The sequence below is a fragment of the Polyodon spathula genome, chromosome 5, assembly GCF_017654505.1.
Source record: "Polyodon spathula isolate WHYD16114869_AA chromosome 5, ASM1765450v1, whole genome shotgun sequence".
NCBI classification, from domain to species: Eukaryota; Metazoa; Chordata; class Actinopteri; order Acipenseriformes; family Polyodontidae; genus Polyodon; species Polyodon spathula.
Genome location: NC_054538.1, coordinates 31,976,139 through 31,988,419, shown reverse-complemented (window position 1 = coordinate 31,988,419; position 12,281 = coordinate 31,976,139). Strand labels below are relative to the sequence as shown.

General features: G+C 40.4%; 1 protein-coding gene across 1 annotated transcript in view; it reads left to right on the top strand.

Annotated features, from left to right (window-relative positions):
• The first annotated feature begins 2,872 nt into the window (after window positions 1-2,872).
• The window catches only part of LOC121316402 (nesprin-1-like), a 161,502-nt gene continuing 152,093 nt past the window's right edge, over window positions 2,873-12,281 (top strand). Inside the window, exons 1-2 of the mRNA XM_041251476.1 lie at window positions 2,873-3,203; window positions 4,586-4,647. Coding sequence (XP_041107410.1) covers window positions 3,125-3,203; window positions 4,586-4,647 — 141 coding nt within the window. The 5' untranslated portion in view covers window positions 2,873-3,124. The remainder of the gene's footprint in view (window positions 3,204-4,585; window positions 4,648-12,281) is intronic.

The following is a 12,281-nucleotide window of genomic DNA, read 5'->3' as shown; positions in this document are numbered from 1 at the left end:
GGGTGAATGCCTGCTGGGTCCCTGTCCACCAGCAGAGGGTGAATGCCTGCTGGGTCCCTGTCCACCAGCAGAGGGTGAATGCCTGCTGGTATCACTTCCCCCACCAGCAGAGGGTGAATGCCTGCTGGTATCACTTCCCCCACCAGCAGAGGGTGAATGCCTGCTGGTATCACTTCCCCCACCAGCAGAGGGTGAATGCCTGCTGGTATCACTTCCCCCACCATCACGAGGAGAGGAGCTGGAGCTTCCTCTGCCTCCACCTCCATCAGGGGGAGAGGAGCAGGAGCTGCCTCTCCCTGCACCACAAGGGCCAGGACTAGATGCTGGCGGTCCTCAGCAGCCCTTGCATAGGCTGCTGAGGGAAGCACGGGGAAGAACCTCCCGGCTGCAGTGGCCGAAAAGAGGGCCAACACCCGCACCCCAGCTTGTCCTGACTGCCAGCCTCGCTTCGCCCAAGGATGCCAGCCTCGCTTCGCCCAAGGATGCCAGCCTCGCTTCGCCCAAGGATGCCAGCCTCGCTTCGCCCAAGGATGCCAGCCTCGCTTCGCCCAAGGATGCCAGCCTCGCTTCGCCCAAGGATGCCTCTGCATCGCCTGGGGTTGCCCGCCGCTCTGCATCGCCTGGGGTTGCCCGCCGCTCTGCATCGCCTGGGGTTGCCCGCCGCTCTGCATCGCCTGGGGTTGCCCGCCGCTCTGCATCGCCTGGGGTTGCCCGCCGCTCTGCATCGGGGGTTGCCCGCCGCTCTGCATCGCCTGGGGTTGCCCGCCGCTCTGCATCGCCTGGGGTTGCCCGCCGCTCTGCATCGCCTGGGGTTGCCCGCCGCTCTGCATCGCCTGGGGTTGCCCGCCGCTCTGCATCGCCTGGGGTTGCCCGCCGCTCTGCATCGCCTGGGGTTGCCCGCCGCTCCGCATCACAGCCGGAAGTACTGTGGCCGGAACCCCACGAAGGGGAGCTGCCGGCCACGAAGAAGGGGGAGGAGGTCTGGAGACCGCCAACCCCAGCAGCAGTTTCGCTGCCGGAGGAGGGGGAGGAGGTCTGGAGACCGCCAACCCCAGCAGCAGTTTCGCTGCCGGAGGAGGGGGAGGAGGTCTGGAGACCGCCAACCCCAGCAGCAGTTTCGCTGCCGGAGGAGGGGGAGGAGGTCTGGAGACCGCCAACCCCAGCAGCAGTTTCTCCGCCGGAGATCGTGGGGGAGGTCCGGAGACCTGCTCCCTCTGCAGTTTCTTCCCTGCAGGAAGAACGGTGGTTGAAGCCCCACCAAGGGGAGCTGCCGGCGCCGAAGGAGGGGGAAGGTCAGGAGACCACACCCCAAGCAGCCTTTCCGCTGCTAGGACTACCCTGGCAGGAGAATGCTACCCTGCTGACAGCATTACGACCTGTGGGCCCCTGGAAGCCTCTGGTCCTGGCCAAGGACTTTGGGCGGGACTTTTGGGCTTTTAAGGGGGGAGGTGGCCATTGAGGCCATGTGTGCTTTGCACAGGAGGGGGTATATGTGACAAAGTGCCCGCCCCTGTGTATATTATCTGTTATGTGTTGCGTGTGGTGTGTTTAAATGTTGGTGTATAGACATTGGTACACGGGATATAAACGGGTCTGTGTAACACGAGTGTTTAAAATGTATATTTGTATTTAGGCACGAGGATTGCACAGCACTTCACGTGCAAGTAAAATGTAATAATATGTGAGCACGGGGAATTGCACTTTATTAATTCACGTGCTGGGATTCAAGTGAATAATTAATTGGTAATTGAATCCCAGCACAATAGTATATATAGATGCACGTTGTCACATACTGGTGGTTGGGTGTTCGGTGAGCGGAGAACGGGATTGGAGACGGAGGAAATAAGTAAAGTAATAATAATAACGAAGTATCTGCTCACCGTGTTTGTTAAGTTTAGTCTGTTTTCGTTTGTCTATTTATTTTGGCGTAGAGTGCCGTGTCCTGTGTTTTTCGTGTTTGTGTAAACCTTTTATTTTGTATTAAACCGGCGCCAACAGGCGTCTTCATCACTTCATTTCATCCGTCCTGTGTTTTGTATATTTCATTACCTTTCCTGGTTCTGACGCCGCCCACTTCGGCCGTCTCTGTGACAGGGCTGATACTGTTTTAGCCCCGGATAGTTAACAGGTGTTTCCATATCCACGACTGCACAAGTTACTGATGCTTCATAAGGAACAGTCAACAAAGTGATGACTTTGCATCAGACTACCCTGCAGGCATATCACATTGAATAAGTGCTATTCTGGCTGCATGCATAGGCCTGGCATTGCATGTGTTAATTTTGCTATATAACAAACAAAAATGTAACAGTAAAATCTGGAAAATAATCTGGAAAATAAAATTAAAACAAAGCTATGTTTCCTCAGCGGAGCCTTTAGTAAACATAATCTGTGCTGAATAAAAGAAAAGAAAAAAGTAACATTACAAGCCCAGTTGGTTACAACAGTAAGGAAACAAGAGCAGCAAAATGAAGCAAATTTAAATTTAAACAAAATAAATAATGAAACACCTGAATATAGAAAATAAATCTTCCAAAATACACAGCTGCCTGATACAGTAACAGTTGGATTAAAGCCCATTCTCAGGCCACTGATTACTAGCATACAGTAATACAGTACATGATAAGGAGCTTGTTATTGGAAATGCACTGTAGATGTCCTTTCACTAGCCTTTAACTGCCTTCTTGAAAATCAGAAAGTGCACTGTCTTGCGCTGACCCCACTCACAACAAATGGGGATAATTCTTCTAGGGCTCTGACATCACAGAATTCCACATTGCTGATTGGCTAGGCTTTGGGAAATAAATTATTTCTCCAGCTAACAGGGATGCTGGCAGTCAGAACAGCAGGGCTGTTCCACACAGCACAGCTGGCTCTCTCTTGCAGGATGTAAAAGAAAAATACATAGAACGTTTGGAAAGGATAATATCTCTCGATCGGTACATATGCATCTTATTTCCACTGGAAAGGGAGACAGTGGATGCATCTCTGTTGCTGTTATTGTGAAACACATTAACAGTTTATATACTGAAGACAAATAAAGGATTTTCTATGGCTCTCTCTCGTACCTGGAGGATAACACACATGAAAAGCTGATCTGTTGCAGAACAACACATCTCACATAATGGCTCGCTATAAGGAAATTCCTAGCAAAAAGGTTTCTTCTCTTAATTTGGTGACAGGATTTTTTCAGTATCTGCATGGTAAGTAGGGCACTATTAGACATCAGAGCACAAACACCCTTGGGGATTTGTGCAAGCATTGAAAATTGAGAAGCCTTAATAAGTGTTTTGTACTTGTCATACTGTTGTATATACAGTATACCCTATACACTACACTGCTGCAGTTGTTTTCTGTCATAACTGTATGTGTTTACACTACTGTAGTGCTCTTTGATTTATTGCTAACATGTTTCATTTGTGGAAAAAATGGCCACTAGCTCATCAGGTGTTTTTTTATTTTTATTTTTTAAATATATGTTTTTTTTTTGTTTTGTTTTTTAAGTGTTACTAGTGAAGTTGTTTTCTACCTTGTATCTAGTAATTATTATTAGTGGAAGGTCTCAGCTCAAAGTCACCCATGTTGGTTTAACAGTGTGGAGAGATGTGCCCTGCATTCACAATAGGGCTAGAGGTTCCATTCTGGTGTTTCATGCATTGCTTTAATGGTTTATCAGTATTGAGGCACCGCATAGCTCTTTACTGCCAGATCGTTCATCTGACCTCTTCACATTTAAAAGATCAGCCTACTGTATATAGAGTATTTCCATGGAATCTGCATGGAATATAAGGTTTTTTTTTTCCAATTTTTTAAACAGCAGTGGAACAAAGCACATTACTGCCATCATTTAACTCAATATTAATCCTGAAAGTATTTTCCACTAGACTTGATTTATTGAGTCTGGGATGGTGCAAATAAGTTCTCCTGTTGAGATAATTGAAAAGACCCCCAAGGTCAACCATCCAGCAGGTAATGTCCACTGGGAAGAATATTAATGCTATTGTGATTTTTTTTTTTTCTTTTAAAGAATTGTTTTGGTTTTGGAAACATTTTTCAAACATTGGTTTGATTGCTTTGACCTAAGTCACTGTTTCAGTGAGAGTTTTAAGAATCTGAGTGGTGGTCATCTTTCAAGGACAACTACGGCAGCATAATGACAGTTTTACGCAGAATGTGATTGATTGATTTGAGACGGTCTGTAAGGTTTAGTAAGATTTATGATCATATATTTCTCTCTCATCAATAGTATTAAATAGGGGTTTCATAGTAACCTCAAAAGTGAAATTGTGCTATTGAAATTGATTGTGAGAAACCTAATAGTGGCAAATGAATGTTGTGGGTTACATGTTTTATGGATTCATGGAAAGAAATATACAGAATCGAGCAATGGTGTTTGCCATCGAGTCAAGGTCATTGTCTTGATAAGATCTAGATCAATGTTGTATATTGTGATACAAACATTGTATTTTATTTTAAGCTATTTTTTATTTCACTTGATCTACTTTGTTTTGACAAAATAAGATGTAATCCATTTGTGTCCTGAAACAATGTCTTATCCTGGCTGCTGTTTTTTTTTTATTTTTAGATGAACAGGAGGCAGTGCAGAAAAGAACTTTTACTAAATGGATCAATTCCCATTTGGCAAAGGTAAAGTAAAATTATTTTCCCATTTCCTTATCTTCAGAGACTCATGACTAGACTTGTGCTTCTAGAATAAACTGGCCTAGTTTTTCTAAAGGCCAATTTTAGTGGGAAATGTATATGTTGTCTTGCTGTTGGACACATGGGCAGTCATTCAAATGAGTAAGAACATACTAACTCAAAATCTTGACTTCTGAAGTTTGGAATGTTTTCAAGTCCTTAGCCTATGAATGCGTAGGTTTATAGTTGAGACGTTTTCAAATCTACGACTGAACAGACTGTTTGAAACTTGGTTCTCTGGTCACTATCACAATTTAGCAGATGGTTGTGAACCATTGTGAGAAGGAAAAAGAGAAATGGCTTCCTCAGTATGATGGTTTTAATCCCTTGGTGGGCGGGACCGAGTGTGTCATCCCAAGAAGGGGCCTATTGGCAGCTATGGTGTAGAGAGCTCAGCGATACCTAGCCCATAATGTCGTTGGTGGCCATCTTCAAATTGAAAGGGAACTCCTGTTACCTCTTGGGTACAGATTTTTTGTCCTCTTCTAAATTAAGACTAATCAATATGGTGAGCGTAACTCAATGTTGTGTGTTCTCAGTGGTAAATAAATTATATACTACCGTGCCATCTATGAAATGTGTCACGTTTCTGTGTGCATTGCAGCAGCTTTAATTTTTTTTTTTTTTTGCAGTTCATGCTTATCCCTTCATTGAAAAACCACATGGTGGTTCATTGAAATGGCTAGACTGCCAATTGAGACCGATTGTCTTATTTATGTTGGCCTTTCAAGGACACACTAGATAATATGCTGTACTACAACAGATTCTGCAACTGCAGGAAGTTATTTTACAAATGTAGATTCAAACCCGTTTAGGAGTACTATTTTCCATTCATAAGAGATCCAGTGGGAAACATTACCAATAGACATTTCGTTTGTTTGTTAACATGTACACTACCAGTAATAACATGAACATCAGTGTTTCAAAAGATTTGCAGGGCCATCTTAATCAAAAAAAATAAACCATTCTCTATTACATGACTAAACTATTTGTCACTTAAACAATATTTCACATTTACTAATTGGCAGTGCACTTCTCCAGTTGTAAACAAGGCTAGGAAAAGGTATCAGTCAATCAATCTATTTATTTTATATAGCGCCTTTCATAGTGGACCACCATACCAAAGCGTTTTACAAGATAGTGAGGAACAATGCATAATACATTAAATACAGTGAAATACAGGGCACAGTACATTAAATACAGACCAGTAAAAAACAATGCAAATATGTTAAATCCAGGCATACTATGTTTAAATAAAAAGCTAGGATGTGCATGCATAGCACTCAAGCAGAGCAGGGCTAATTTAAATACCATACAATGTAGTCTGACATCCTGGGAATGCACAGATAAGCCAGCTAATAAAAACAACTGTGACAACACTGTCTTGGCAATACAACAGCACTAAATTAAAAACTGCTTTCCGTTTTCGCTAACAATAAGTACAACTGTTGTTTTCATTTGAGCTGTGTGAGCATTTATAATGTATTCACACTGCAGAGCAGTTGCATTAGTGTAAATTTATTTAAAACGTTTTAGGAAAGAAACACTACCGTGCCACTGCAGGGATCGAAATTAATGGCACCCCTGCTCCTTTGAGCATTGCATTGCCCGTTTTACTATCGTTTTGGGTTTTGTTTTTGTGGTGTTTCTTCTGTCCATTCTGACACAATTGCCCTCCACATTTTATTGTGTTACATGGAATCAAAATGTATTTAATTAGGAGTTTTTGCCACTGATCAACACAAAAAAAAGTCCATAATGTCAAAGTGAAAAATAAAATCTACAAATTGTTCTAAATTAATTACAAATACAAGACAGAAAATAATTGATTGCATAAGTATTCACCCCCTTGAGTCAATATTTGGTAGAGGCACCTTTGGCAGCAATTACAGCCATGAGTCTATTTGGATAAGTCTCTACCAGCTTTGCACATCTGGACACTGCAATTTTTGCCCATTCTTCTTTGCAAAATTGCTCAAGCTCCGTCAAGTTGGATGGGGACCTTTGGTGAACAGCAATTTTCAACTCTTTCCACATATTCTCAATTGGATTGAGGTCCAGGCTTTGACTGGGCCACTCTAGGACATTGACCTTTTTGTTTTTAAGCCACTCCAGTGTGGCTTTGGCTGTATTTATGGGGTCATTGTCCTGCTGGAAGATGGATCTTCTCCCAAGTCCCAGGTCTTTTGCATACTTCAGCATGTTTTCCTCCAGGATATCTCTGTACTTTGCTGCATCCATTTTGCCCTCTATCTTCATGAGCTTTCCAGGCCCTGACGCAGAGAAGCATCCCCATAGCACGATGCTGCCACCACCATGCTTCGCTGTAGGGATCTTGTTCTCAGGATGATGTACGGTGTTAGGCTTGCGCCAAAAAGTTCTATTTTGGTCTCATTAGACCATAGAATCTTCTTCCACTTGGTCTCAGAATCTCCTACATGCCTTCTGGCAAACTCTAGCCGAGATTTGATGTTAGTTTTTTTCAGCAATGGCTTTCTTTTTGCCACTCTCCCATAAAGGCCAGTTTTGTGAAGCACCCGGGCTATTGTTGCTGTATGCACAGTGTCTCCCAGCTCAGCCATGGAAGACTGTAACTCCTTTAGAGTTGCCATAGGCCTCTTGGTGGCCTCCCTGACTAGTGCCCTTCTCACCCGAATACTAAGTTTTTGAGGACGGCTTATTCACAGTTGTACCATATTCTCTGAATTTCTTAATAATTGGACTTTACTGTGATCTGGGGGCTATTCAGTGCCTTGGAAATGTTCTTATATCCTACCCCTGATTGGTGCTTTTGAAGAACCTTATTCTGGATTTGCTTTGAATGTTCAGTTGTCTTCATTGTTTTTGTTAGGAAATGTACTAACCAACTGTGAGACCTCCCAGAGACAGGTGTATTGAACCTGAAATCATGTGAAATACCTGAATTGCACACAGGTGGACTCCATTTAACTAATTATGTGACTTCTAAAGACAATTGGTTGCACTAGAACCTATTTAGGTGTGTCATAGCAAAGGGGTGAATATTTATGCAATCAGTTATTTTCTGTTTCATATTTGTAATTAATTTAGAACAATTTGTAGATTTTATTTTTCACTTTGACATTATGGACTTTTTTGTGTTGATCGGTGGCAAAAACTCCTAATTAAATCCATTTTGATTCCACTGTGTGTGTGTGTGTGTGAACATAATTTTGGTCTTCTATTTAACCTCATGTAATCAAAGAAACTACAAAATGGTATCGCAAAATTTAGTAGTACAGTATTTCATGTTAGATTTCAAAATGTCATGTTATTCAATTTTTGTGAGTTTTTAGTTACGTATATGGAAAACTACAAAGCGGTATGTAATTCAATATGTTGCAGTAACATTGTTCCGCAGGTTTCATTCGACTTTATGAAGCAAAATGAGTTAATTCTGTCGGGTGATGCAAAACTTTTGGCCGTAGCTGTAGAGTAAGTAAATTTACATACCCCTCTTTTACATTTCACCTTCTTGTAACATTACTGGTTAAATTACTCATTATTGCATTGTCTTGCTTTAAACATGAATGTACGTCTGAAGTCTTGCTTGATCCTTTTGTTTTTATCAGGATGGGAACAAATGCTAAACTTGTTTAATGTGCTGTGATATCTTGCTCTTTGTAAATCTGACTTTAGAGTTGCTGCTGTTAAAATTATTTTAATCGAGCAACAATTGGCACGGAAACTGTATAATTTAAATAAAATAAACTTAAGTTTAGTGGCCTTGGTGCCCTCCACAGATTTATTGATCTGAAGGCCATTTTGGCCTTGCCCCACCCCCCCCCCCCCCCCCCCCCCCTTTTTTTTTTTTTGGGCAAGACCTGTTACTATATTTGTGTTTTAACTTCTGTAGGATGTAATGATAATTCCACTTTAATTTAATTAAGGTCCTAATTGAATGTCACCTTATCTAATTTTCCTGATGGAAGCTATCCAGACCTATTAAATTGCTAGGCTCTGTGATTTTTCCTTTTATGAGAAACAAAAATGTAATATACTAAGTTTGAATTAGTTATCGTAACTAAATTATATCTAGTCTTCTAATAAAGTATTGTTAGTACAGTATTAGATTCACTCGTATAACTGGATTTAATGAATAATTGTATGTGGTTGCAGGCATCTGAAGAACATTATTGTTAGCCAATTATATGGCTCAATGCTGCATAATAAGCTGAGTACTGTAGTTCCATAGCAATACTAAAGTACAGTTTATTGGTTGACTGTTTGTTTTAAAGTAACGGTACATACCAAAGGTTTTGCATCACCCTAAACCTGCTGAATAATGTTACGTTAACATGCCGAATTAAATACCACGTTGTAGTTTTCCATATACTTAACGAAATCTAACACGAAATACTGTACTATTATTATGGCTTCCGGTAGACTTTTGTGAAATCATTGTGCAATTTTTATTTGCTTACATAATGTTAAATAAAAGATCTAAATCCTGTTCAGATTTTATTTATTTATTTATTTATTTATTTATTTATTTATGTCTCAATTCTAAAATTCTAGGCCCAAACTTTTGGTCAAAGCTGTACATATGCACAGTCTATATTTTCAGATCTTTTTTAGAGAAGGCTTTTTTTATTAACCTTCGGTAGTAGACTGCCAACTGCCAACACAGAGTCATAGTTAAATGTGTTGGCTACCAGGCTTTCTTCAGGAATTGTTCTGAGGCAAGAACAGGTTAGTGATTGCAGGTTGTTTTGCTCCTTCTAGCTTGGCGTTGTCTGTTTTACTATCATTTTGGGTTTTGTTTTTGTTGTGCTTCTGTCCATTCTGAAGCAGTTGTCCTCAGGCATTGATTTTATTCCTGTATTACATGGCAGATCATGCGTGAAAATGCATAGATTGTGTGTTTGGCATAAAAACCCAAAGATATGACTGTAAAGACATAGAGGACAGATCGGTTTATAGAATAAAATCCAATTAGCACTTTTCTTCCACAGTAGGCTGCATGAACTACTGATGATATTATAATAATAATAATAATAATAATAATAATAATAATAATAATAATAATATAGCATCTACCGACCATTGTATGCCTATATTTAAGGGGATTATGTTTTAGCCTACTTATTGAAATAAAACTTAATATAGCATATGTTTTATATAGGTTTAGGATGGATTTCTATCTGTAAAAAAGTATATCCTTTTTGCCAGCATAATTTTAATGCCTCCTATCATGTGCACACTGCAGACGGTTCAGAATCTAATGATCTTGTAATGCAGTTAGTGTTGGTGCAAGCCAAGCGAACTGTACAGATGTGCACTTTTACTGACAACAGCAGAGTCCTTACCCAGGGAATGACCGTGTATCATTCTGTGTTGTAGCCCATGTGTATCTAATCTTGTTTATCAAGTGGGTAGTGTGATTACTGATGAAGAATGATTCATGTAGAATTATAGAGGAGGACTAACCTTGTATGTAGGAATTATACACACAGCAAACAGATCACCATTACCACCCGCACTGCACCTTGAGAAAGGATCTACTTCCTTTTAACACATTTTCTTGAAAATGAATAGGAACCTAGTTTGTATCTAACTGTGTGCTCGGAATGTATAGTGTGAAAAACATAATTTAAGTGTACTGGGCCGTGCTGTGCATTGCCTCAATGGTCTGAGTAATAGAGCCCTATCATGAGTCATTTCACTGTGTGTGCTTACTCAGTTGGTTTGCAAAGCACTTTGCTATGCTGTAGAGCAGTTGTTATATAATGTAACATATTGAGATTATGTTGGGTACGTGTCACTGTGCAATTGGCATGGATGTGCAGGCTTCACAGATGGAGAGTAGAAGGGCATCGAAGACCACCCTTTGTGAACAGTACAGAACCTATTGCTACAGTACATTGCTCAGCAAGCAAAGCTGTGTGTTGGTATTGATAAAAGAGCCAACAAGTAACAACATGCAAAATAGGGCATATTTAACATATATTAGAATAATACTGTGTATTGATTACTTGAAACAGATAAGAGATGAGAGATAACAGGGCAGTTGTGCACTGTGTATACAAAATCATTTCAAAGTTGACATGTAAAATTATATGTACAGTGTGTGTTTTTATATATATATATATATATATATATATATATATACACACACACACACACAAAATGTTAATAACCTACCATCTTTAGCACACCCTTTACGTTAAATGGACTATCCTTCATTGTGTTCGCTGTTCTGTATGTAAAAGTTGCATCTCCCTGTTCCAAGTTACTTACAGTCTAATTGAGGTATGGACAAGTATCCCTCCAGATCAACACCTTGCAGACTTGCCTTGTGAATTAATGCTGTCTTGGCTGTCCTGTTGACTATGATTTGAAGGTGATTTATGTCTAGCCCCTGCATTTTGATTTTGCTCTCTCTGTTTTGCAATTGCAGTTAGCAGTATGTGACAGTGGAGTGTTGATTCAAAGGCTGAACTAACAGTGCTGTACATTCAGATTACTGTTTACTGGGGTTATGCAAAAGTGGGGTCAAAGATCCCAGTGCAGGTCTGGGATTTTTCCTGTGATTTTGCAGTCTGCTGGGGAAGGCTGTTATAGTTGCATCTTCAATTTGTGTTCACTGGAGCTATGGTATGAATGTATTTTTTTTCCAGTTTTAGTCTGCTTGCTAAATAATTTATTTATTCAGCGGTGACTGACAAGACTGGCATTATTTTGAATGGTTTGCCAGGCTTGAAAGTTACCTTTACAAAATCTCTTTGTCTTGTTGACATGTTCCTGATTACATTTTAACATTTTTTTCTTAGTAACCGTAATCTAAAAATACAAAATGTGGGTGTTGTTTTTGATCATGAGTTATCTTTTGAGGCTAATATTCAAAATATGAAATTTTCATCTTAGAAATATAGCTGAGATCTGTGCCAGTCAGTCCTCTCCTGATGCTGAGAAACTGGCACAGGCTTTTGTTTCTCTAGGCCTGCCTGAAAATGTTGTTGTGTGTCCAGATCATTCAAAATGTTGCTACAAGAGTGTTATAAATAGGACCGCTTAATCGCCCGGCACTCCAGGCTCAGAAAACCCTCTTAACTTGCTAGTCCTAACACTAGCCTGGTGGTTTGTCTTTGGTACTGGCACACCCAAGAGCACCCGGACCTTGGTTACAGTAGGCTTTATTTTGCCATTACCCAACATTTAACCCAAATATTTTGTCTCCTCTTTTCCAAACGCACACTTACTCACCCTGCTGCTAGGTGTGAACAAATGCAGCTTATGAAATGAAAACATCCAAAAGCAGCATTTATAGGCACTTGGCATTATAAACAAATGTTACTTGATTGTCTGTTATCTTTGTAGATGTTGGAAACATTCTGTAATCCATGCAAAGGAAACATTATTTTTACCTTTGGCAGTTAATGATGGAAAATGACAGTTTTTATAAACACTGCAATGCCCAGATAAAAGGGTGGGACTATATATTTTAGGAGTAGGATATTTTATTGTACAATTTCACACGAGTTGAAGTAAATATTAGTACCTATACACTATATTGGCACAATTTATATTACATTTTAGCTGTATAAAAGTAGCATGTTTCT